The sequence below is a fragment of the Corvus moneduloides genome, chromosome 3 (assembly GCF_009650955.1).
Source record: "Corvus moneduloides isolate bCorMon1 chromosome 3, bCorMon1.pri, whole genome shotgun sequence".
NCBI classification, from domain to species: Eukaryota; Metazoa; Chordata; class Aves; order Passeriformes; family Corvidae; genus Corvus; species Corvus moneduloides.
In genome coordinates, this window is record NC_045478.1 from 22,167,794 (window position 1) to 22,194,854 (window position 27,061).

Below are 27,061 nucleotides of genomic sequence, written 5' to 3' on the forward strand. Positions count from 1 at the left end.
TTCCAACTATGATGAATCTGTTACTTGATTTGAACTTTGGACAAAACTTTGTTGTTTCAACAGGTTGTGAGAAGGTATATTTTGGGCTCTGTAGTTGATAGTGAGAAGAATTACGTGGATGCTCTCAAAAGAATCCTGGAGGTACCTTAATATCTTTTGCCTTTTAAAATTTTGAATATTTGAAAAAGAATCATTAAAGATCATTAAAGAATCTGTCATATGACTGACACAGATTTTGCTGCAGATGCTTCATGCCAAATGTTCTGTGATTTTGTGTGTGGGTACTGCTGCATGAGTTGGTTTTTCTGCTTGTAGAAGTCCATTTTTTTGTTTGTTTAAATCAGTTTGCTTTTTTCTTTCCCCCACAGCAATATGAGAAGCCCCTTTCAGATATGGAACCAAAATTACTGAGTGAAAGAAAACTTAAAATGGTCTTTTATCGAATTAAGGAAATTCTTCAGTGCCATTCAATGTTTCAGATTGCACTGGCGAGTCGTGTGTCTGAGTGGGACTCTGTTGAAATGATCGGTGATGTCTTTGTTGCTTCAGTAAGCAAATGTGTCAGAACAGATAATCTGTTTTTGTTTTAGTCTTGTTTTTCCATCTCCCTATCTTTCTAACTTAGCTCCTTTATTCCCATTTTCTCCAATGCCCGTGGCAACTGTCAGGAGAATGCATGTACTATCCTGATAAGGAAACTGACACCAACACGTGTCTTCCGCTTGGTTGGCAGATGTGAAAGGACTGTGAGCGAAGTTTTCAGGCTTTGATTAATCTTTCAGACATTTAAGTAAACAGTTTATGAGAAATTAGAGATTCACAAACCCACCAAAATGAAGGTGAGACTGAGGCTCAGCATCTCTTAAAAAATGTGTAGTCATACCTAGTAGTGTGCAAGTAGAAGGAAACCACAGTAGGTAATGTCCTGAATTCCTGAGTTTGAACTGAGATGGGGCACTGATAAAGAATATCTGTAAAACATTATCCCATCATTAATGGAAATCCATTCAGTAAAGGACAGAATTAGCTACTGCTTTAAATTAGAGAAAACAAGAACTGGCCTTGGTTGATAGAAAGACATTGTTCGCCTTGAAAGTTTGGCTGGAAAAGGCTGCCGGCCTTCTGGCTTAAGTGCTTTTTTTTGTTGCCACCCAAGTGCTGGAAATCACCCCCTTTTCATGCCTGCTGTAAGAGAACTGGGATCTGATCACAGTTCACCCAAAATGAAATAGTTACTAAAGATTTGTTGTTTTCATGCCTGCTGTAAGAGAACTGGGATCTGATCACAGTTCACCCAAAATGAAATAGTTACTAAAGATTTGTTGTTTAAAGCAAACCTCTCTTGTTGTGACTGAAGGTTAGGTAGTCTCAGTGAGACCAGCTCTGCAAAAGAGAGGGATAAAATTACCAAGAGGGCAATGGGCAGTGATCTTACCATTCCCATGACTGTTTGCAGGCCACGCAATCTGTCTGCTTTTTTGATAAGTCCTTAATAGCTGAAGTCAGGATGTGAAGGCTGTGGGACTTTGCTGATTCACTTAACCTGGAAGACAGGCAGTGAGATGATCAGGGGATCTCATCTGCCACTTCAAATTGCAGTGGATGCCCTTTGATTGCCCATAGTCCTCAGGTTCTGCCCTAGTGTTCTAGCCAAGATGAAGCAATTTCTGTAAATACATTTCTTGCAATTCACAGCTGTTATATCTTTCTGTTTCTGACCTGTCTTCTGCAGAAAGATTATTTTGGGTATTATCAGTATTTCTGTATATTCACCACTAGGCCAAGCAAAGCCCTTAGTTCTGAGCAAGGCAAGTCCCTAACAGCCAGAAATCTATATGGCTGTGCTGGCAGAGGTCTTTTGTATTTACAGTTAAGATTTGCCCTTTTTTCTTTTCAGTTTTCTAAATCTATGGTATTGGATGCATACAGTGAATATGTAAACAACTTCAGTACAGCAGTTGGGATTCTCAAGAAATCTTGTGCCACCAAACCTGCCTTTTTAGACTTCTTAAAGGTTAGTTTATTCAATCTTAAAACAGTTGTGCATATGCTATAAATAAGAAAGTATGAGTTATAAGCTGGGAGGAAACTGGGCTGCTGATACTGTAGATTGTCTCACTGTTTTTGTGGACTTAAGGTCTTTTTTGTGGGTTTGGCACAAAAAGACCCCAGAGGATTCCCTTCCAGTACTGTATTTTTGGCATAGTAACGTGTTGTTAGATCTAGGATGTATTTTGAAGTGCACAGTAGTTTTATTGTTGTTCAAATCAGTTTATTGGTGTTTGCATTACTTTATTTGGCTAAACATTAGGATTCTTCCATATCAGGTGAGGTTCAAATAGTAGTTCACCATATGAAGCCACTTTTTAATTTGGAATTTATTTTAATTCTTATTTGTTTATTGTATTGTGAGAAGCAGTACAGCTGGATTTCCATTCCACAACAATTTCGTTGTTTCTGGCTTAGGGTTGAAATTGGTGATTTTTTTGCAGAATGCATACTGCCCTGTTGCATATGATGCTTGTGATGATGTGTATGGAGATCCTGGCACATGCAGTAGAAGTGCTACGAATCCCTAGGGTTGACAACTTACAGAGGGTACACTGACTCCATTGCAAGGCTTTTGGGCTGTCTGTGACATTGCTGAGAGTCTGAAAGCTCATCTTGTCTCGTTCCCCAAGCATTCTGGATTGAGCTGTGGCTCTCAGAGCTGTCACCCTGTCAGGTCTGCTACAGTGGTCCACAAAGCACTAAAATTGAGTGCCTAGTGCAAATCTTAGGTTGCCTAGAGAAGGGTGGCTGGGGTTTGTCTTCAGATCCTAAAATTAACTAACAACTTCTTGGAATGTGGACAACTCTATGCAGGATGATACTCTGGAAGCCTTAAGCACCATGAAGATCAGACTCTAGTGAACGTGTAGTCACATCGTACGTCTACTGTTAAAAGCGTGTTTTTCCAATAGAGACGTAATCCACATCTCTCATCACTGCTTGTCAGTGCCACACTGGTTCTGCTTGCAGAACCACAGCCAAACTCTAATGACAGATGACACTTCTTTACCTTTCCTTTTTTTTGCTCACCAGCAATGAAGATCAGAATTTTCACTACTGCTGTTTGGAAAAAAACAGATGTTTGTGGAGATAGCAACGGGAATAAATTGTTGTGAAGCTGATAGTTGTAGCAATAAATAACAATTTAAGCACAACACCAGTTTAATATAATTTTGATTTGCTTTGTTTTTAATATTGAATATTTCCTCTAACCTTCCTATTTCTGGACATTTCTGGCTTTTTTGCACATGCAAAAGAAAGTTGTCTGGTTTTATCTGCCATTCCTAGTAACTGAAATAAGGGATTCTAACATTTTTCTTTCCGAATATAAATCAACATTTTTTTCCTTAGTTTTTTCTAATAAAGAAGATCAAAAGCTCTGTTCGCATAGGACTGAGATTATGATGTTTACTTAGATTTCCTCTTAAAAACCTATAGGTAGGTTTTTAGATTTATAGATGCTGCATTGCTGGTGTGGCTTTAGCCCAGCGGTATTTATTTAAGGAGGAGATTTCAGTTCAGTAACAGGCCATCATTTTAATAGTGATGGGTTTTTTTAAAAGATTTAATATTTTTAAATTAAATCTTGATAGTAAATGGATCTTTACAGTCTTCCTATTATAATTAATGTAAGCAATATAGAAGAAATTTTAGGAAAGGTTTTCCTTTCATTCTGTAACTGGTGGAAATGTGCTCATGGTAGTAAATGTGTCTTTCCTGCATTGCAGCAGTGTCAGGAGTCAAGCCCTGATCGCATTACACTGTATGGTTTAATGATGAAACCTATCCAGCGTTTTCCACAGTTCATCCTACTATTGCAGGTAAATAATGTTTACCAAAGGGAGGCTCCTGCTACATTCTTGCATGGTTTACCTTTGGGATTACATGGTAGCTGTCTTCTGCTAGAGGAGCATGCTGCAGTGGAAGTGACCGCTAGATCATGGGGAAATAAAGAAAAAATTTCAGTGTATTAAACATGCTGATCTCATAGTCTGATTGCAGGGATGGGCAGTTAGGGCATTGCAGGAAAATCGTAGTAAACTAGATTTACTATAGATTACTTGCTAAGAAAGATACCGCTTATAAATAATTTTTTAGTAAAGGTGTAGTTCAAATATGCTACTTGTTCATATCAGTTTGTTAGCTAATAAGACTTCAAAACATGGCTAGGAACTTAGTGGCATTACTTTCCACTTAAGAAAAAACCAAGAGGATTAAATTTGTGCCTTGGATAGTTTAGAAATATACGTGAGATGCAGAACAACAGTACACTCTATGACTACTTGGCTCACAGGACCTGCTTGAGTATGTTGCAGCTTCCTTCAGACCTGCAGCATCTTGTTTCTCTTCCCATGGAAACTGCAGATTTGACAGGGAGTCCTTGGGTCTCATCTCAACAGGTAGTTAAGCTGCAGGAGGAGCACAGTTCCCCAGTATAGGCCTGCTCCAGACAAATTTACTCTGTGACTCCTTCCAGACCGCAGCACATTTACCCCAGTAACCACCATGTGCTAGCTGTGTTTGCAGGTGCGCAGAGGAGGACAGCTTTGGGATGCAGGTCTGGGAATTACTGTGGGTAAAGGAGCAGAACTAGTTGTGGGGGAAGCATGTGGTCAGAGTTTTTGAGGGAGTAGGAATGAATGATGAAGTTTATTGTGGCAGGAAGACAGCGTGAATATATAGGGATTTTTAAGTGCTCCGGGAATGGAGATGAGCTATAATTCAAATTGTTCCTTCTGTATGCCTACAAAAGAGAAAGACTTGGAGGAGCTGTTGTGACCTTAATGAAGTAATGTTTCCTACTTTAGGATGAGTATGCTGTCCATGTTTTAACAAGGAATAATAACAGTAATAAGTATAATACAATATTATTATGACAGTATCAGAAAAGTTTCATTTTAAATCATTGTTCACAGATACATACATATTATAGTATAATACTGATTGCCAGATTGTTTCATATTGTCTCTTCTCTGTAATTTTGTTCTTTAAATAAGCTGTATATGGTCCCATTCAGTATATTTTTAAGAATTACTAAGATGTTCAGGAAGGTAAGCAGTGTGTTGTCTGAATATTCATTAGGTGTTTATTGGTCTTATCCTTTATTAGTACTCAAGTAAAGAATGTAGTTGTAACTGTACATCCTGTAATTTTTGGAACCTGACTTTGAAAGTAAATCTGATTTTTGTTTTGTTTTGTAATTATCCCTCAGGATATGCTGAAGAACACTAATAAAGGGCATCCTGACAGATTACCTCTACAGATGGCTCTTACAGAACTTGAGACACTGGCAGAGAAGTTAAATGAAAGGAAAAGGGACGCAGATCAGCGCTGTGAAATAAAACAAATAGCAAAAGCAATGAATGAACGTTACCTGAACAAGGTAAGGAAAGTAGGAAGGCATAACGGAAATGGAAGAGTCAGTTTCTGGGCCTTGAGCAATCTCTACCGCAGAAACCAAAGAGACACCTATATTGTTTGTTTTTCTGTAGAGCTCAACCACATGGGGTCATTCTAGTGGTAAATGTGAGATGTCACCCACCTCTGGGACTGAACAGGCTCATCAGTTAAACCACTGTGTGCTGGAATGGGCAACACACTGAACTAGCCTCAGCAGTGTTGGTGTTCTGTGGCAGCGTAGGAGATAATAATATGTAGTAAAGTCTCATGCACATTTTCTGCATGGAAAAATTCAGCTTTTAATTTATCCTAGAGGTAAGGAATTACTTCTGTGTAAAGAAAGGGACCACGTCCTCATACAGCAGTGCTTCCAACTATAAAGCATTTCAAGATGTGCTATTGAATGGGTCCAACATATTCCTTGTTTTAAGGAAAATCCCAGTCTATTTCATTCATATATTTGCATTGCACAATAGAAATTTCTAAAAAGAATTGTAAAAGACATTCAGTAAGAAGGAAGGAACAATCTTTTTTATTTGAGTTTATTAGTAGCTATCTGTACTGTGCATATATGTGTGCCTGTTTTATTTGTATCATAAATGATTCCTTCTTTTCCATGAAGTGGGGTATAAATGCTTCAATTACTGCTTCTGTGAAGTTACAGGTTATTATCCTGTGAACTCTTTCTGAGATAAAGTAATGGGGATGCGCTGAAGGAATGGGGTTTTTTTTGGTTATGCATAAAAGCATAGCTTTTAGGAAAGCAATAATCAACCAGAACATGCTTGTTTTAAGCTATTTACCAAGAATGTATTGTCATACTGGAACAGTATTTCCATTCCAAGTGCATCAGAAGATGGATTCAGACATTTTACTTTCATTTCTAGTTGTCATAGTCTTGCTTCTTGAAGCAGCTACTAATCATCTGCAAATAGTTCCAAGACACAGAATGCACTCTTGAAGAGGTGGCCCAGGTTACCTTTTGTCAGTTGATATTGACTGTAAGATTTTGTGTGTTATGCAGTGGGGCATTTATTGATATATACGTGGGTAGTCACTCCAAATCTCACAGGGTCCTTCAGGCCTTGTGTGTTAATATCACAGAATCAGCTGAGTTGGAAAGGACCCATCAGGATCACTGAGTCTGACTCCTGTCTCTGCACAAGGTCACCCCCAAGAGTCACACAAAGTGCCTGAGAGTATTGTCCAAATGCTTCTTGAGCTCTGTCAGACTTAGGGCTTTGACCACTACTCTGGGGGGACTGTTCCAGTGCCCAGCCACCCTCTGGGTGAAGAACCCTCCCCTCACAAGGAAGTTGTAAAGTGCAGTGAGGTCCCCCCTCAGTCTCCTCTTCTCCAGACTGAACAGACCAAGTGACCTCAGTCACTCGTCATACGGCTTCTCCTCAAGGCCCTTCACCATCCTTGAGGACCTCCTTTGGACATTCTCTAATAGCTTAATATCTTTCTTACATTGTGGCACCCAAAACTGCACACAATATTCAGGTGAGGACAGTGCAGAGCAGAGTGGGACAATCCCCTCCTTTGCCTGGGTGGCGATGCTGTGCCTGATGCCCCCCAGAACATGGTTGGCCCTCCTGGGCCTGTATATTTGCATATACAGTTTTGGAACAATGCCAGCCAGGGTGAAATAGGTGGTGAAGGAGGTGTGTTTGACATGTAAGGGATTAGTTCACGCTTGCACAGTGCTGATCATCAGCCCTTGAAGGCAAATGTCACGAGCAATTTACGTGCTATGAATCTCTTGGACATGTCATCTTCTCCACAGTCTGTGGCACCCTGCCATCTGTGCTCCTCAGCTGTGTGAGCCAGGGGGGCAGAGCAGTCTGAGCACACTTTTTCCTCACATTCCGGCCTCCCACTTTGGGCAGCTGGAATTATGTGTAGGTCTTCAGTGGACTATGAAAGAAGGGACAAGGGAAGGAAATCACAGAAATTGTGGGAAGTATCATTTTTTTCGCCAAGAAACCTTTATCAGTGTGGAAGATTCCCAGAGCAACTGTGGTCTGCATTAAGATGCAAAGCCCCTTCAGTCCACGTTGATGACAGCAAAAGTTACTGTTTCTCTAAATGAAAAGCAGACTAATAAAGATTCCCTTGGCAAATCCACCTGCAATCACTTGTGCTAGGATGGCAAGTAATAACCCATTGTTTTTGTTTTTTGTGCTCCCGCTATTGGATGTACAGTGTATAATATACAGTGCTGATTGTTTTCAAAATCCAGCTACTCAGCAGCGGAAACAGATACCTCATACGGACTGATGATATGGTTGAGACCGTTTATAACGACAAAGGAGAAATTATCAAAACCAAAGAACGGCGACTTTTCATGTTAAATGATGTGCTGATGTGTGCAACAGTAAATATTCGGTAAGATTTAATTTATATTTTTTAGATGATCATTTGAACTTCAGCTGGAAAAAAATGACACTTTTTGAATTGCCTTTGTATTGTTGTATTTACAGTGGCTAATGATTTCTAGGAGTAGTCATAATAAATGGATAACTAACTTTGTTATAGTCCTCTGAATTGCTGGCTGGTATTTGGAAGTTTTAGAGTAAATTTGTAAGAAAATTGTAGCAGTTGGAGATTACAGATAGAAGTGCTCTGTAGTGTCTAGTTATTGCTGTGTATTAGTGCTTAGTGGAATACAGGCATGTCAGGGTAAGACTTTTTTCTCTTCTTCCTTAAATTCAGACTGTAACACACAGAGATTTGTAACTTGACACAATTCGTAAATTAAATCCCACCCTCTGCAAAACAAACAACCCTCAACAAATATACAGAACAAAACCCATAAAGTTAATGCAGGTTGCCAGAACAAACCTGGAAGTGGCTAAAAAAGTTCCACGTGGGGAAGGGTTGTTATCTCTGAGACCAACCATTGAAAGATTAAAGGTGAAGTGCTTTGAAAAAAGCATTTTTTCAAAGCTCCTTCTGTGCTTTTGTTGGCTGTAATTATTAATGTTACTAAATGTCTGTGTACGCCAAGGTTGTGTTCACATTCATATGTTGCTTGTGTCATAAATTGCTTTATGTGATGGTACATTCTGACAAAGAAAATGTGGATCATTAAAATCTTCCAAGAACAGCTTTTCTTAAGCATAATGTGAGTTGATATCTTAATTCATTACTGAAGTATGAATCCTGTACATGTATTTCTAAGTGTGTGATTGCTTGGCCTCGTGTTAGTGACTGAGAAGTACCATGTAATGTTCAGAAGATGAACAAGCTCACGTCAATTATCCTGTGATCCTTGCCTTTACAAATTCTTTAGTTTCTTAGTAACACTTGGATATTGTTTTTAACTATTCATATTTGATCTTCTTTCATACCAGTAAAGTCTTGGACTTTCTGTACTTGTACTTGAAGCAGCAAAGTGCAGTCTGCTTTTGTTTTCCATGTGGAGAGTTTATGATCATGCCAAGTGTCTGACCCTGTGAGGGTCATGTCCTCTGTAAAAGGCTGTATCTTTTGCAAGCCATAGAAAATTCATCTGCAACTAGTGGTCCCTAGGCACCTGGGATGTTTGAGTTTGCAAAAGATAGATATTTTTACAGATGACAGGTCTTTCTTTGCATACAGTCTAGATGACCAGCATGAGCTGCTGGCCTAGCTCTGAAGTCACAAAAGTCAGCCCGGTGCATGTATTTCTTTCAAGTTGTGCACTGTACTCAAGCTGATAAACAGCAGATTTTAGAAGCTAAAATAATAAATAGCATGCCATGAAACACAGTTGCTTGTTGCAATAATAATTTGTGCATCTTCCAGCTCTTCCTATGAAAGCAGTGGCACCATGACAACTGGCCAGAGGTATTTACTGAAGTGGAGCGTACCGCTGGGACAAGTGGACGTCATAGAGTATGGCAGCAGTGAGGGCCAAGGAGAGAACTGCAGGTTCCCACCCCAGCACTCTGCTGAAAATGTCATCATTAACTCTAAGCCAAGTAAGTGACAGGAGTTACTGACTTTTACAGACTACTTTGTTAAAATCCATATTTGAAATTCAGTGGGCTACTGAAAACAGGAAAGCATTTTGTGCATGAAGATTTCTGTAACATGAAGAGTAGTAGAGCCTCTTTCTTTGGAAACTGAGAATGCAAAAAGTGACAGCCAGGCTTCTGCCTTGTGACATGAATTACTTGTATTTGTCATAGTTTAGAATTTTATGCATGAATGAGTAAAGAGTTCTAAAGCGTGAGAGGGTGCAGACGTGCAAAAAGGTGGGTTTGGTGTGGTGCACCAGTGGTCCCGTGGTAGCTGGTTCTGCCTATGTTCTTCATCCCATAGTTAAAGCAAGGAAGTTTCTCTCAACAAAGATGACCGAGCCACCCTGTTGCTGTGATTAAGACTCTGGACACAAGTGGTTATTGCAGGGTAGAATTTACTCACTTCTCTCAAGCCCATGGTATCTTGTCCTTCAAACTAGTGCTTCAGAAAAAAACCTTAATGAAAGTTTTCAAAACAATATGTTAATAGGTAATTTCCTCCTAGCCTCTCTCCAAAAATGACCTCAAGATCTGAAGTTTGCAAATTCTTCTATGCTAGTTAATCCCCCCTACAAGTCTGCCAACTGCCCTCAAGAGATGTATGAAGTTTAAGACTTTACTTGTTAGCTAGACTTTCACATGTAAGGAGTTCTTTTTATATCCTATTTTTTGCCTAAATATTGTAATATTAAATGCACTTAATACCTCTAGATTGTAATTTGATTCCTATTCATGGATTATAATTCACATGGATTTCAGTGCTAGCTCTAGGCATTATTTCACACTACATTTATTTAATAGTGCACCCTTGGCTTCATGAATTTTCCCACAGTTGTGCTGTAAGGAGGCATAAATGCTACACCATCAGAGTGCAGCATTTACTACCCCCTGTAGTCTCCGGGATGGTTCTTGTCAGGTCTTTTTACTCCTCCCTTTGTAAATAGCTACAGAAAATTTTACAGACAGTTATGTCTTTATATCAAGGATGACTTAATTCTTGTAACTCCTTTTAAGCATTAATGGACTACTTAGAGAATGAGATTAAGGCCTTTATATTATAACTTACCAGATGCTGTATGCATAACCCTGAGAAGACTATATAAAGAAGTGTATTTCTTAGAATTGGGGATCCCTTTTGTAGGTAAGTGTGGGAGGAACAGATTGTTGAATATTCCTATTATGATTTTGTGCAGCAGTTTCACAGCTGATAAGACCAAATCCTTGCATGTCAGTAAGGCCAGATGGGGAAGAAAAGCATGAGGGGAGAAACAAAAACTCCTGATGAAACAGTCCTGTAGAACTTACTTGAACCTCCTGGCTTTTGAGGTTTTTCAGCTTCATCATGTTTGGTGACAATATCACGCACAAAAAAAGAAATTACTTTGTACATCATTTGTAAATCAACCTTCAGGTTAAATGGTACTCAACAGGTAAAATGTGAGCTGAACTAATCTTTCTCTTTGTAAGCTCTGTTATATTAATTCAGTCTTTTAATAAAAAGGATCAAAAGATAAGAAATAAAAAGGATTTGAAGCATATACTGAAAAAACCTCCCTCAGGTTTAATCAAACCTTTCTGCCAAATGATCCAACTAAATTAAATATAAACAATAATGAAAGAGGAGCAGCATAGCCTTGCTTTTTGCATATACTACTGTGTTTGCTCTAGCTGTTACTCTGGATGCAGAATTGTTTGAACTGGCCCTTATGGACAAGTTTGAATACACACCTAATTGTATTAGCTGTTCTGTAGAGTTGTCTCCTTAGTTTCAGTTTAAGTTGTCTGCTAAAGATTACAGAAGCTCAGAAAGTACAGCCTTCCTGCAGAAGGGAAGTCTGGTAAGACTGGGTACTGGTTCAGTGCTGCTTTTTATTTGCACCCACAAAGTTGCTGCATTTTATGGTTGGTGACATGGTCTTTAATATGGTAGTATCACTTCATTGGTGAAACTACTGGGTGTTTACTACAAGTTGCAAATTACTAACAGAGAAATACTGTCTACTCTGCTTGAAACTTCATATCTTTGCAGTCATCATAAATTTATGTCTCCCTCTGTTTTCAAAATATACCATGAAATCCCAATGGCCTCATAGTATGTGGTATTAATAAAATCTTGTGGTCAAGAACAGTTTGGAATGCTGCAGGCAAAATCCTGAGACATAAAACCATTTCTCAGACCTGATTTTCAGCTTACACATCCAATTTGTGTGTACTGAAGATATACAGAATAATGATGATTCTGTGTAAAATCATGAAGTAGTAGAGGGATTACCTCTTGCATTTCTGGAAGACTGAGGAAAGCTGGTTTGTATCTGCCACATGCCAGGTTGAATATGTGATTCCTGTAAGGTTGGTATTCTGACATTACTGCTGTGATTAGCAAGGATTCTTGATGGATTCAGGTTGTGTTCTTGTGAGGATTATGGGTTATTAGTTACATTTCCCTTATCATGGCACTTTTTTCTCTACCAAAACCTTTTCTGTGAGGAGGTAGCTGTCACAATTGTATCTTGCTGTTTATTATTGACTAAATGCAATTGGTGCTTCCAGTTTTCTGTGACATTGCAAGAAAAGGCAGTATAGATTAAAGATGCAAACTTTACTTTGGGTGCTGAATTAATAGCTGAATTTGAATTAATCTTGTACGGTCTGTAATATGCAGCTGAAAGGTTGAAAGGTTTTATGAGTATGTATAAATCAAAAGCATGCTTTAGTACTGTTCTAAGATGACAAGCAAGAGCTATGTGAACTTGGTTTTCACTTGGCAAAATCATCAATGGGCAGTTTTCTACCCCATTGAGCTTTGTATAGCGGTCTTTTGTCTCTGAATTCTGGAGAACACATTTAGGGGCTATTAAGTTTATGTCTTTTTTTTTGTTTTAAGCCCTTTTTATTTTGATTGGAGAAACTGTGTGGCCTGAGGGTGTATAGGGGAAAGCAGGAAAGTTTTCCTAGAGTGTATTCTGCTATACTGCCCCATCTTTGATGTGCTCTTGTCTTGTTCTATTGTTGTCCCCTAGCACCAACAGTAGACTGAATTCTTTTAGTTATGAACATGAAGAAGGATTGAAGTCTCAGCTGTTTGGCAGAGTCCTTTATTTCTATGATTCTAATATTGTTTCCTAGTGGAGTGCAATTACCACTTGTGTTTGCTTCCTGCAGTAATAACCACTAAACGTTTCACATTCTTAGTCTTCAGGAAAAAACAGCATGTTTGTCAGGTCGCTTTTCTCTCAGCAAATTAGTCAAAGTCCTGTTTTATGTGTTAGAGTTGGTCTTGCTTGGAGGTCTGTATGACTCTCGGGCATCCCAAATGGACAGTTTTTGTGGAAGCAGTTAGTTATGTGTGCCAAAAGTGTGAAGTGTTAATTTGCTTCTGTAGAACTGTTGGCAGAAAAATATGAGATAGAGTTTTTTCCCTAGTAAATCCATGTATTGTTTCTGGTAGGCTATTGCTGTTCTCTTCAGCCCAGTTAGTCCATGTGCAGAAGAAGCACAGATACATTCTGTGTAGTATAGAAAAGCTGAATTAATATAAGAACAGGGGAATATTTTCAGTGTGAACAGAAAGTTGTATATTCTTGGTTTTGATTTACTTGTGTAAGAAACCTGTGTACTTGTGTAAGAAATTCACCTCCCTCACCTGGCTGGTGATGCTGTGCCTGATGCCCCCCAGGACACGGTTGGCCCTCCTGGCTGCCAGGGTAGTGCTGACCTGTACTAAACTTGCCATTGACCAGGATCCCCAGATCTCTTTCTGTGTCGCTGCTCACCAGTGTCTCTGCTCAATCTGTCTGTACACACAGGGATGCCCTGTCCCAGGAGCAGAATCCAGCACTTGCCCTTGTTAAGCTTCCTGTGGTTGGCAATTGCCCAGCCCTGTAATTTGTCAAGGTTTTCTCTGCAGGGTCTCTCTGCCTTCAAGGGAGTTGACAGCTCATCCCAATTTAGTGTCATTGGCAGTTATTTAGTATTCCTTGAAGTCATTTATGAAGACACTGAAGAGAACTGAGCCTAAAATGGGCCCCCCGGAAACCGCACTAATGACAGGTCAGCAGTCTGATGTCACCAACCTATTCACTATAAATAACCCTTTGTGCCTGACCTGTGAGCCAGTTTACCTGTGTTTATCCAGCTGTGTGGTGGACATTTTGTCCAGAAGGATCCTGTGAGAGGCCTCAGATCAGTAGCTTTAGTGAAATCCACATTTACATCAACTTCCCCTGATCAACTACCTGGGTTACTTTGTTGTAAAAGGAAATTAAGTTTCTTAAACAGGGCTTTAACTTCATGAACTTGTTCTGGCTGGGACCAATGACCCTGTTGTCTTTCAGGTCTTTTTCACTAGCTCCAGAATAAACCTTGTAACTTTACCAGACACTGAAGTGAGACTGACAGGCATATAGCTACCACAGTCATCCTTCTTGCCTTGGGACAATGTTTGCCACCTTCCAATTGACTGGGACCTCTTCAGATTCCCAGTTGGACTGAATATGTGGAAAGAGGGCATCAAGAAAGTAAAATGTACTTTTACGATGAGAAAGACGATGGGTGAAAGCACAGTGAATACATCTTGCTTTTAATATGTCATATTGATGAAATATTATAAATATACTTTCCAAAAATATAAAAAGTATAGTCAAAGGCAAATTTGTAACTTCTTACCAAAAATGTTCAGTATTTCCCCTCTAGAAGAATCAGAAGTCAACTTTGCCTTGCAAGTCATCCATGTATAGATAAAATCACTGTGAATATGTGTATTTCACTGCCTTTTAAATGGGACTATAGGAAAAAAAGTCAAATATACTGGCCAGAGTTTCAGTTTCTCATACTTCTGGCACATGTTATGAGTTTGCAGCACTTTATGCAAATTGTTGATGGGTTGTAAATTGTGGTTTGTGCTGAGGCAAATGCCAGTTTGGTGCCACAGCAACAGCAGCCACCCCCAGTTGCCTGTTCTTGGGTCCCCAAGAATTAAAAGGGTGAGTGAGAAGTTTTTCACAGCGCTTTTGTTTAACAAGACCAGACTAGAGAGACTCTAGAACCAAAGGGAGAGGGCTAAGCATCCCGCCATGTTTGGGTGGGAAACCAGCACCTGTCAGCAGTGCTGTGCTCTGATCAGGTTGATTAGGAGACATAGATAGTATGGACAGTTACTTAAGCAAAGAAACATCAGTTTGAGCCGTATGTCTAAAGGCTGAAAGGGAAAATGAGCCAAACCCATCTGTACTGTACTGTACTGTACCCATCCATGCTGTGATGAGCATCAAAGAGAACAGTGAAGTCAAAAATCAGGCTAGTATTCTTATGGCTGTATTTTAGTGTTCTTTCTTTCTTTCACAGGTTTACAGTTTGTAACTGAGAGCAAAGCTCAGCACTGCTAAGCCATGGCTGCTCCCCTTTCTCATTCAGACTTTCGGGGATACATTTGTACTCTGTTTCCACTTGTTCCAATTGTGTTCTTGATCTCTGTGGGATTTGTTTACTGTCAAATATAGTAGTGACATGATGCTGAAGTGCAGAAATGATTCCTCTCTTCTAAGTTTTCTTCTGCTTGGTGCAGTCACTTTGTGTAGGCCTCTGAGTGTTGCCAGGGAAACAGGGAGGGGTGTTTGATGGGTTACAGTGTGCACTTGTTTCTGTCAACATCTTGCTCATTGAAACAGCAGCTCTTCTCAAAATCAGAGATAGTGCTCTGTGAGAGCCATTGCCATTAGAGCTGGTTTTTTTCCTGGTTTGTCTAATGAGAAATACAGAATTGGGGAAGAAAAAACCAGTCACATTTATGATCCCTCTAAGGCTCAGCAATTGTATAATACAATGTCCAGAGTAACCAAAAACTAATATTAAGTAGCATATCAACTCCAGCACTGGTGATAAAATTTTAGAAAGAATGATGTGGAATGACTTGCTAATTGAACTAGCTTTCATCTCTGTGGAATATATAAAGATTAATAATGTAAGTCTTTATTTTAAAGGTATTGAAGACAATACTGTGCACTAAAGGAGATGCAATATGTTCATAAATGTAAACTGTCACTGATATATGTGAAAAAAAGACCAAAGATTGTAAATAAATCTAATGCCAAAAAGCCTGTTCATCTGAGCAAATGGGGTGGCATTAAATAGTTCACTTTGTTAAGCGGATATAAGTTTCTATCTAGTGGATTAGGCAAGGATAAATTTAGGTGTTACATGTTTGTCTCACCCATGCAGGATGAGATTATTCTCTTTGCCATTTGTATTTTTTATAGTGGTTATAGGGTTTGTTATCCACTTCCTATAAACCTTGTGTGTTGCCAGGGGTCTCATCCACGTCATGGCACAGAGTCATAAAATCAATAGAAACCAAGCTGGTGTGTATGAAAGAGGGAGGTGAGCTCCTCACAGTGCCATTTCCACATGAATTGTTATAGTCTGGTGGGAGCTCCAGTGTAAACCTTTGGCAGCTCGGCCAGTTTACAACTGCTGCAGACCTATCTTGGAATCCCTGCAGTACTTTCATTGTTTAAATGCCTTCACACATGTACTTTCATTGGCTGTTTGTATCAGTGTTTCTGCACCCAGTTCCTCTTTTGCCCGTTGTACCTGTGCAGATGCATCCCAGATGTCCTGTATGACCCCTCTCCTTCCTTAGGAGGGCAGGGGCTTCCAGGTCCATGCTGTCCTCAGCCTTTCCCTTTGGGCCTTGTGAGAGAAATGGCCGTGGCACTTCTTTTCTTTGACTCTAAAGTCTTTGTTAACGGCATTTTTTCTTGCTCATGGGAACAGAGGCAGGAACTGCAGTCAGTACATAGTCCAGGAAGACTCCTGACCATTGTCTCAGCTAGTGTGACACTGGGGAGCCAGGCTGTGGGGTCCACGCTGAGTGTATCAGGGCTCTGGTGTTTCTCCCTCATGTTCCCTACTGCTTTAATCTCTGACACAGTACAGCTGCTTCTGTCAGCAGGAAAAATATTTATGGCCTTTTATATCTGAAATGCCTGTGCAGTCAGGATTAGCTGGAGCTTAATATAATCTTGAAGCCATACTCTCAGTGTATGAACTACTTCTCACTGTCTCAGAGGCTTTACATTTCCTTTATGGTTTTGCATAATTTTGCATAATTTTATTCACAAATGGTATAGCACTATGAATTCAATACCTTACTCACTACTTGAAGATGCAAGCTGTTGATTTTATCTTCTTATTCCTCAAGATGTGTGAATAAGCAGTTTTGTGGTTAGATGGTAGTTTTCGTGCAACCTGATTCTTTGGTGTTCAGATCTGGTACAATGAGCAAGACAGGTCTCAGCATTCATGTAATTGCCAGTTGAGAGAAAGGTATTGGCAACTGGCAGGGAGGTAAAGCATGTTAAAAATACTTTGTTAGAGTTGAGACTTGTGAGGTTTGTTTTCCAGCTCTACTCTGTGTACTGGGTGTCATATGGTATTTGGTTCTTCTGTGATTAGGACCTGAAGAACTCCCCTGTCTTGCATGGCAGTGAGAATAGTTAATTTATTACATTAGTTTCAGAGACTCAGATTATCAGTTTCAATAATTAAGAACATAAATTATGTTTAGGTGCTTACATGATTAAAGTATGATTAGACTGAACATTGTCATTTCATGTTTATGATAATGCTCTTCATGGTAATTGGCAATGGTGGGTCCTGACTGTATTGGTAATCAGCCTTGCTTACGCCATGTCTGAATTGAACAGTTTGCATTTTAGTAATCTCAAGGGGTTTATTGCTTATCACATAATATGATGTGTGTGCTTGTGCTGCTTCTTTCTGTGCTAGGTTACTAAGCCTAAGTTAGGGTTATACTGCAAAGACACGTGCGAGCAGCTGCTCAGCTTTTCATTGATGGCTGCCAACTAAACTCTTGTTCTCTGACATCATTCCTGACTTCCCATTTGCTTAAATTTCCAGACCTGGAGACTGATGCCACTCAAAAACTTGTGTAGTTTGGGCCTGAGAGTGGTGTAATCTCAGGAGATCTACAGTTGAGTTATGGTGGTGTTGCAGTACGGATACTGTAACACGATGTATTAAACCAGGAGGCCCATAGAAAGAAATATATATGGACAGATCCTTGGTAGATGTTTCAGAGATGTTTATTTCTCCAGCCCCATGGCCGGGGCTCTGCCGAGGAACTGAGGCAATCACGGGACCTGAGGGTCCTTGCCCGCACAGGGAACACAAAATAACCAATGGGAACGAGGCTGAGCAGGGGCAGGGAAACCCCGTGTCTGTCCCCTCAGCGCCCCTCTCCCAGGGCTACATGACAGGGGGAGGAGACCCTGACATGGTGGCTCAGATATTTTTGGTGCATGTAACTGTGGAGATCATGAGTTGGATTTAGTGTGAAAGAGCAAACCGGGGGAGGGCAGAAAGTCTGCTTTTCTGTGAGGAACTTTAAATTGACCCGTGGACTTGATTAGGTCATAAGCTGGGATTTTGGATTCATAGGATGACTTTTTTTGTATTACTATTTTAGTCAAATTCCAGTTGGCTGTTCAAATGCTCTTGAAAAGGAGAAACAAGAAAACCAAATCTGCCCACATATTTCTCTGATGCGTCTATGGAAACAGGAGCAGCATGAATGAGCACGTGAAAAGATACAAATATGAGGAGGGTGGTGCTGTGGGGGCTGTCAGGGACTTTGCTTACATAACACAATGTGCAGGAAGTTGGTAGTTCAGTGTCTAAAAACAAAACCTCATCTGCTTTGTTACTGGCTCAAACAATCATACAGAATTTCCAGGAAGGATATATATCAGAGGTATGGATGTGCCTCTTGTGTATAACTGATGCTTGAATGTGTCAATTTCTGTGCAAGAAGAGGTTTTGGTACAGAAGGGGACCCTCATCACCAGCCTTCTAGCAAAAGCTAGGTGTTCTGGGACAAGGGAGTTTGCAAAAGGAAAGGAAATGGTACTTAAATACGTAACATCAGTATCAACTGCTAAATTAATTACAGTGTTTCTAGTATTTCCAGTATTCATAATCTTTTTGCCAACTCTTTTTATTAGTTGCTGAAATAGATAGCTTGAGTATAATAATGGCACATAAAGATTTCTTTTTCTGTTTATACTGAGAAAAGTATTTCCACTAGACCTGTCAAAAGAGAATGTTTGTTCACTATTTGATAAGTTCTTTTCCACCAAGCAGCTGTGAAGCATTGGTGTGTTTTATGTACCAGTGTATCTATAGGAGCAGGATTCAGTATCACGTACAGGGGGAGAATTCCTCAACTGCAGTAATTGAATCTTGGGCCTTATAAATGGTTTGTGGTTTTCCTTCTTTATATTAATTATCAAGGTCTGCAGTGAACAGGAAACTATTTTACTTCAGGTGCAGCATTGTCTCTCACAGTCTCCATTCTCATCCTTTCTGAAGGTGGGCATTATAAATAAAGCACTGGGATGCTGTCTGCCTATTATTACTTGACAGAAGAAAATCACTGAAAGTTTTCTAGGACAATCTAAGCCAAATGTAAAGAATTGAACAGTTCTGTCTATACCTAAATGGTTTTAAATATATTACTGCTGCATCATCATAGTTTAATGTAAATAGGTTAACAATCTCATGATATCTGCCCAGTTATTATGAACTGATCAAGAATTCATCTAGTATCATGATGCTTTGCTTTCCAGAACATTGTACAAGCTACTCAGGTTTAAATGTAGTTGAAATTTTGTGTAAGGACCTGGATTTTTATTATTTTTATTTTTTTTAATTTTTTTTTTATTATTATTATTTGTTCCAAGTGTGTAATCCTATACAAGTACCAGTTTGTTATGCCTTCCTCAGACGCAGCAGCTTTTAAAGTTACCTCCCACATATGTAACTTCTTCCCCCATCCCAGGTGATCTTTATGCTCTAGATGAGGATTGAAACTTTTCCAAATCTCTTCCTTTCATAACACGTGACGTTTCAGTGTGCTGCCTGGATGCACACAGATGGCTCAGTGGGAGGAAGCAATACAAATGTACTCAGCCTCAAAGACCAGATTGCAAATGGCAAGTCGAATTTTGGGTATACCAACCTTTCAGAGTGGTCTTCAAATCTGGCATGTTCTTGGAGCATATCATTAATTTTGTGTTACCCCCCCATAACACTGGAATTGTAGTCAGGAAAAGAGCTTTTCTCAGTTGTGGTTTTTGCATGTGAGCATTCATGTTCTTCCATTTTGTGTAAACTAGTCTGACTTCAGGGCTCTGTTTCTCTCAGAAGCAAAGTAATCTTCATAAGGACCTTGAATTTTCGTGATGCATCAGTTTTCACTTCATTTCAATATAGCTTTTCTGAAAGCAATTTATATTGATGTATTGTGGTTTTGAACTATGTGGAGAAAAGGTCATTTCTATGATTATACTCAAGGCAGATGTTGTCAATATAAGTTACTTTGCAGTAAAAGAGGCACCCAGCAATCTGCCTATTAACAGTATTTCGTTTCAACATGATGGACAAAACAGAAATGTTTGCAAAAATAGTTGCGATATTAAGAGTATATTAATTGAGGCTTTTATTTCATTTGTGTGACATTTGGATTTATGTAGTATTACTTGAAGAAAATCCTTCTAATTGATAATAAACAGGAGTTTAGTATGGGAAGGGACCAGCTGAGCCATTATGTTTGCTTGCCCAGCAATAGATTTTTAAATTAAGGGTGATTGCATCTACTCTGTCTTGTTTAGTAGCATAAATCTGTGATAAAATAGTAATTCACAAATGGGAATCAGAACACACAGGAAGAGCTAGTAGAAAATGTCTACAGGTAACAAATCACCATGGATAAGAAATGTGTCCCTTTGTAATTCATAGAAAGGAAGAATAGGGTGTGATCAGTTCAGGGTTATAATAACCAATATGCTTGAAGTGCCCATGAAAATTGAAAATTTAGGGGACCCAGATGGACAACAATCCCAAAGGTGCAGCTGCTGTGCCAGCATCTATTAATGCAGCTGCTGCTGTGCAGGCAGAGAGAGCTGTGGCTGCTGGCTGTGCTCCCCAGCAATTCAGCCTTCTGCCAGAGGTGGGAATCCTCCCCCTCTGGCAGAAGCACTGGCACAAGCACACAGACACCTATCTTGCATGTGTATATTTATTCACAACCTTCCAAATTCTACTTTTGCCTGAACCAAGTTAAACTGACTTTAACCACACCCAGGGAGTTTCCTGCAGGCTTTGAAAATGCCTGGGTATAAATCGGCTAAAATTGCTTCTGTTTCAATTATAAAAATTGCTTCAAACCAGGCAAAACTGATGAATTTGGTGCTGAGAGTAACACTGGGAAACAAGCAGGCAAAATTAATGTTTAGTATTATACTCAAATGTATCTTGGCCTAAGAAGAAATTGTTACAGAAAGCAGAATCTTGTCCACAATTTTACTTAGCAGCAAAATAAATTTAAACTTTAACCTCCTTTCTTCCCAAGTTGTGGTTTTGCTTTCTTTTTTAACTTTGAGTGTATTTCATTTTAATGCTGAGCAAGGAATTGGGTATTTTGCATGAATTACTGGTTGTTGGCAGTAAACCTGCCTGTTGCAGGGGGGCATGAATTCCTCTGGTAAAATCTTAGCAACAAAGGAGTTGATGAAAAAAAATTTTTGCTAGCTTACATGTGGCCAAGATTTCACCCTTGATCTGTAGGTGGAATGCAAAAAAGTTGCCTTTGAAGCCACATATGTGGTTATTGGTTACAGCATGCTGCCTTCTCTCCTGCCCAGGCACACTGTAGCACGTAGGATGTGTAGAGCTGGGGAGAGCCTTCTGTAAAACAATGAAGGTTTTTTTTCCCCATAGGAAAAATAAGTTGGTTTCGAGCTTGAAAATTAGCAAGAGTGTCTTAGAAATGAGAAGGGAATGGCTTTATCATTTGTGAAACGTTTCACAGTACAAAGGAAGCCGACCATGTATCTGCTTTGGAGTGAAGCCAAGAGTTTTTCAGTGCACTCTCTATGGATAAAAGAAAGAGTGAACACTCACCCCAAAATAGCCAGCAATTGAATGGTCAGGGAACATGTGTGGGCTGAAGCAGGCAGTCTGTGGCTGTGAGATGGGAAACATCTGATGAACAGAGTAGTGTTCTTCCCCACCTCCTCCACTCAAGAAAAACCTTCCATCAGATGATTCTCAGGATCAACTGGTAGTCAATGTTTGGTTAACCACTGAGAAGCCAATTCTACTTTAAATGACATTGTGAGTAACCCTTACAGGACCCAGTTCAGAGATGAAGTTGCTATAACTTGTAACTCATTATCCAGACACAATCCAAGTGATCAGTTTTTGGAGAACTCACTCCTGATGAATCTACGTCATTATTGATCTCTGAAGCCTTATTTTTCTGTGTCAGTTTGTACCCACTAAGGACCTCCATGAAAGACTGATATTAGTCATGCCTATTGATCTAGTTCTTGACTATTAAAATTTCTTCTTAAATTGGCTGTTTCTCTTTTCTAGAACATCAGAGGATGGAAGCAGGCTCTCATTAATTATTTACTGTTTTGATTTTGTGCTTCCTTTCCTGTACTAAGAATGTGGTCTTTTAATGAATGAGCCTGAAATTACTTTTGTTTAGTTTTTCTGTGTGACAGCCTTTCAGATGCCAGGTTAGTTTATTTGCTTGACGTTCATATTGCATCCTTTCTATCTTGACTTATTAATAGCTTATGAAATATGCATGATGCAGACAAAAGAGACTCAGGTGACAATTACTGAATGAAATTCAAGATTTATGCCTTATTACCAAGGCTGGAACAAAGATATTTGTAAGATTATTTGAAGCTTCAAGAAGAGGATTATCAGGCATGGTGGATATATATGTACTGCACAGGGCAAGTCCATCTGTGTAAGCAGTTAAAGCTTGCTTTATGGCCTCAGTTGAAGACTATGGCATAAAGTCCTGCAGCATCTAGGAGTTGCCTGGATGCTGATTGTTTTATGTTGCATTAATGTCTCTTCTTCAAACAGTAATAAACAAAATGTCTGGTAACTGTCTTTATCAAGCTACAAAGAGTGACCCTGGCTTTTATAATTTAGGAATAATATAAACTGCTTGGGTGAAAATATCCATCCTGTACAAGGGAAGCCTCACAGACTTTCAGCTTTTCACAGCCTGATTGTTGTAAATTTTCTCTTGGTTCAAACCCACAAAAATGTTTGTAGTAATTTTTTCAGGGCAGCTGTTTGTTTGTTTAGTAATGGAGTTTATAAATGACAGGTGACTGGACTTCTGCTAAAAACTCAACTAATCAAACAATTATTTCTGTTCAGTCTAAATTTTTTTTTTTTTGCAGAAGCTGTCTTTTTGCTAGAGAAATTTGGAGCAAGAATGATATAATTTGTGTTCTTTACAGTGCCAGACACATTATCATGACTTTTAGCTAGATTTCACCAGATTTCATGTTAACACTGACCTACCTGCTCCTTTCTTTGCAAGTAGCCCCATCAAAATCAACAATTTGATGCATCTAGGAACAAGGGATTCAGGTACTTAACAAATTACAATTATTGTGGATGTTAGCAAGACAAAAGGTGTAAGCTGGCAGAGGACAGATACAAGGAGTGAAGTGCTTACATCTTTTCAGATATAGATTTTTCAAGTATTTGGGTTGAAGAAAGTATGGAGTCTGCAGTTCAAGAAAAGTGTTAATTTTTTTCTTTTTTTTTGAAATAAAACTGCAGATATGCTCAACTGACCATAATTACAAAATTCTTTCTCTTTGATCTACTTTGCAGTCATTTCTTTTAATGGTGTACAATAAATGTAATTATCTTTTCTAACTAAGTTGGTTTTAAGGGTAAAAGGCTAGATTGTTCTTCTAATTAACATTCAGAGCAGGCACAGAAGAGGATGATAGTTGCATTTATTATCTGGATGGGTAAACAGTAGTAAAGTGCAGTTTGGTGCTCAAGTGCAACACACAGAAATAATTTCATTGATCCAATACACCAGAAGATTTAAAGGCTAGATAATACTTTGAAATTTCATGGGAATGTGTAATATTTCAGGTTTATGTTGCATTTTCCTGCAGTGAAGTGGAGAATTCAGAAATAAAGTAGCCATTAATATTTTCTTTGAGCCTTGAAATTTTGTACTTTTCAGGGTTTAAGGCAGACTTCCAGCTTAATATAGTGAATTGCATTAAAGAAAAACATTGGCCTCTATCTGTATGATGCCTCCAAAGAGGAAAGTGTCTTTAGAAAATATTTATTTTGATACCTAACTGAAAATATACTAATGATTTAAGTAACATTGTTTCATACGAGTTTATTTTTCACTTTTATTCTGACTTAGGCTATTTGGACAGCTTTGTGTTTGGTTTGATGAGTTTTGTTTCGTACCTGGGCCCTGCAGCAGACTGGAGGGACTGGGGGTGGCCGCGGTGTGTGTGGCAGCTGGGCTGTGCCCAGCGCCCTCTGCCCTGCAGCCAGAGCAGGTGGCACAACTCATGTCCGTGCTCCTGATCTGTCTGCAGAGCCAGTAGCCAGCACTGTATTTAGATCTTGCTCTTGCCAACACACCATTGAAATTCTTCTGATCCAGGGGCATTTGCTGCCCACGGACTGGTTTCCAAAGCTTCCAAAATGGTAAGGATGAAGGATCCATAGTTTGGATACTACACTGCATGAGCTAAAGAATCTGCAGGAGTTTCCTGGAAAGATAATCCAGTCCTGTTCCTGTCATTCAGCCAAAGAGAAACATGCTGACTCTGTATGAGTCAGGGTGGGTTTTTTATGGAAGAGTGAGTGTTGCTTCCAAAGGAATTACATAGCCATTCCACTCCTAGCATCATGGTAGTCAGAGTATATTAGCAGGGTTTTGCAAGCTTTTTGCATTTAAATGGACACCTTATCCTAGTAATTAGTGTGTTTTTCTGAGTTACTGTTCCCTTATAAACCTTTGTACTTATTGATGATTAGCATAAAATATTTCTGCTGCTGTTCAGCTTTTCTGCTGATTTTAGAGCAGATCATTTTTTGATTTAAGCATGATTACAGTAAAATTTCAAGTGGTTCAGTGAAATTGCAGGCTTGTGTTGTAATTAGGATATGGTTATATGATCCAGAACTGTCTCATGATCAATAAAGAAAATTTTGAATTTTAAACCATCATAGCAAATTCTACAAATAAATTTTTTTGCTTGTCATGTAACCAAAAACAACCTCCAGGAAAGATGTTTAAATTAATGTGTTACAGCAAGTCTGTGTTTGGTGCTACACAAAACTTCCATGGCAGCAAGAGATTTTGGGGCCAGTGAAGCTTTGATATTTGTTACAGTTCTAGTGTGGGTTATTAAAACTGCAGATAGTGTTCTCCATCATACAAGCTGAACAAGCTTGAATCTTTTTTTGTAGCTAAAAAGGCAATGATAAGATGATCTAAAAGGAAATGCCAGTGGTACTGCCTGTATGTGTGAAGGTTGTATGTGGTATATGCTACTCCTATTTCCTGGGGTGCCTGTCACAATTATCTGTCTGCAGGGACATTAGAAGTAGCTGGAGCAACAAAGTGAAATAGTGAGGATATACGTAGAAATGAACCATGCTGATTTTCAGATGTAATATATGTTTATATTATCTTTGTGATACTTTCCTTGTTGAACTGAGAATTGCATCTTTTTATTATGTATAACCTTATGGTTTTGTTCATTTTAGACAAGCTCTATATGGGACCAGGGCAACTGTACCATGATCTGCAGAACCTTTTACATGACTTGAATGTACTTGGTCAAATTAGTCAATTAATAAGCAGCCTTAAAGGAAACTACCAGGTAATAAACAAAGCTGGATTTATTTTTCAAGTAAAGTAGCATAGTTGCCTCTCTCTAGGGTCTGTGCAAGACATTCTATAGTTCTCTCTGCAAAAAGGGGAATAATTTTTACCTCTAGTAATGCATTTACTGTTAAATATTATAAATGGATTACAGCTGTCCTTCTAAGCTTGTTTTTCTTTATTGTTTTTAAGTGTAGGTGGGTACTACAAGTGTCTGCATTTGTTCAGTAGCTGATAAGCTTATATGGAAACAGAATTACATTTTGATGTTAAGAAATCGGATTCTTGCAGTTAGACATGGTAGTAGGAGGATGGTTGTTTGGAGGAAGCTCTTGATCCCCATCCAAGCTCATCCAAGCTGGCTTTTGGGGAAAAACTGTACTTAAAACTGAGTATAAATCACAAAAATATAAAAGGATTTTCAGAAGAATTTTGAAAGTGTTTTGCTTTAGCTTTGTTCACATCCCTTTGATTTAGCTTATATTCTGGCTAACAAATATAGTATTTAACACCAAATGAAGTCTTGAGACTTCAAACAATTACTTTTTTGCTTGGTTTTTTTATACATTTTATACATGGTTACATGTAATTTTTAACTCTTACTTGCCACCACAGGTAGTACATACATGTGTGTACATGTATGAATTTATGAAAGCTGAGTTTCTCTTGACATATCTTGGCTCCAGAGACAAGGCATTAAATAAAACATAACATTTTATGAAAATATGTACTCTGAAAGAAGTTTATGGAAACAGTTCTTTTGGACAAAGCTTTATGAGAAGTAGAAGGTGAATTTCATCTGCATAATTGGGAATATGTATAGCATATATACACTGTCAGACATTCCCCCATTACCATATACTCAAAACCTTTCTTCCTGCACTGGCAGTCAGAGCCAACTATGCTTTGAAAACTTAAAATTCAGTCATTGTTTCCAAGTAGATGTGTGTAACAGAATTACAAGAATTTAGTTGAGAAATGAGGTCAGCTTCTTTATTTTTGAAAAACACTTAAGTTGTCATAGAATCCTGATGGTGGAAAGTTTGTGTACTTCTGCCAGCTTGTTAGTCTTGATGCTTTGTATCATCCAGGTGTGCTTTTACTCTCTGCAACAGAGCACTCACCTTGCAGTGAGTTATTGTTTCAGCATCTTAAACAGATTTAGACCACACATCTTTCATGATGGCTTTGTAAACATTTTGACTCAAAGATTTGAACAAAAGCATATTTTCAGTATGATTTGTAGATGTTTTCACAAGATCTTCTTTAGAAGCAGAATTTGTGGAGGGTGGAATAAAGTAAAAGATTTGTGCGTACACCTGACACAAATTTACATTTTTTAATTTGACAGATGCTTGGGAATGTCATTTGTGTATCATCAAACTGAGCAATGTGAGATTAAATTTTCAGATAAAATACATTAGCAAATGTTTTACAGATTTTTCTGAAATGTGTTTACAAATATAGCTAAATTGTCCATGATTAAAATGTGGTCTAATGGAAGCCCATGTGTCATTGTTTGTTATATGCAGGTCACCTAATTATCCTGTTTGCAACAGGCTGGTAGGCTGCTGTGGAATCTTATTTTTTTTTAATTTTTCAGAACTTGAACCAATCTGTAGCCCATGACTGGACCTCAGGTTTACAAAAACTGATTTTGAAAAAAGAAGATGAAATCAGAGCAGCAGATCGCTGTAGAATTCAGCTGCAACTCCCGGGAAAACAGGATAAGTCAGTAGAAATCTTGATTACAAAACTTTCTAAATTAGTTTATATATTAGGTATAGATGTACAAGGGAGGATTTGGGAATCTGTAGCTCTTCCCTCACTT

General features: G+C 38.8%; 1 protein-coding gene across 5 annotated transcripts in view; it reads left to right on the plus strand.

Annotated features, from left to right (window-relative positions):
- ARHGEF10 (Rho guanine nucleotide exchange factor 10) overlaps window positions 1-27,061 on the plus strand; it is a 112,202-nt gene that overhangs the window by 49,897 nt on the left and 35,244 nt on the right. For 4 of the 5 annotated variants that reach the window (XM_032104586.1, XM_032104587.1, XM_032104591.1 and 1 more), the window contains 9 exons: window positions 64-141; window positions 369-548; window positions 1,898-2,014; window positions 3,780-3,872; window positions 5,264-5,434; window positions 7,697-7,842; window positions 9,244-9,419; window positions 25,113-25,228; window positions 26,834-26,961. In XM_032104586.1, the coding sequence (XP_031960477.1) occupies window positions 64-141; window positions 369-548; window positions 1,898-2,014; window positions 3,780-3,872; window positions 5,264-5,434; window positions 7,697-7,842; window positions 9,244-9,419; window positions 25,113-25,228; window positions 26,834-26,961 (1,205 nt within the window). The remainder of the gene's footprint in view (window positions 1-63; window positions 142-368; window positions 549-1,897; window positions 2,015-3,779; window positions 3,873-5,263; window positions 5,435-7,696; window positions 7,843-9,243; window positions 9,420-25,112; window positions 25,229-26,833; window positions 26,962-27,061) is intronic. The other variant, XM_032104590.1, reaches the window with a different exon arrangement.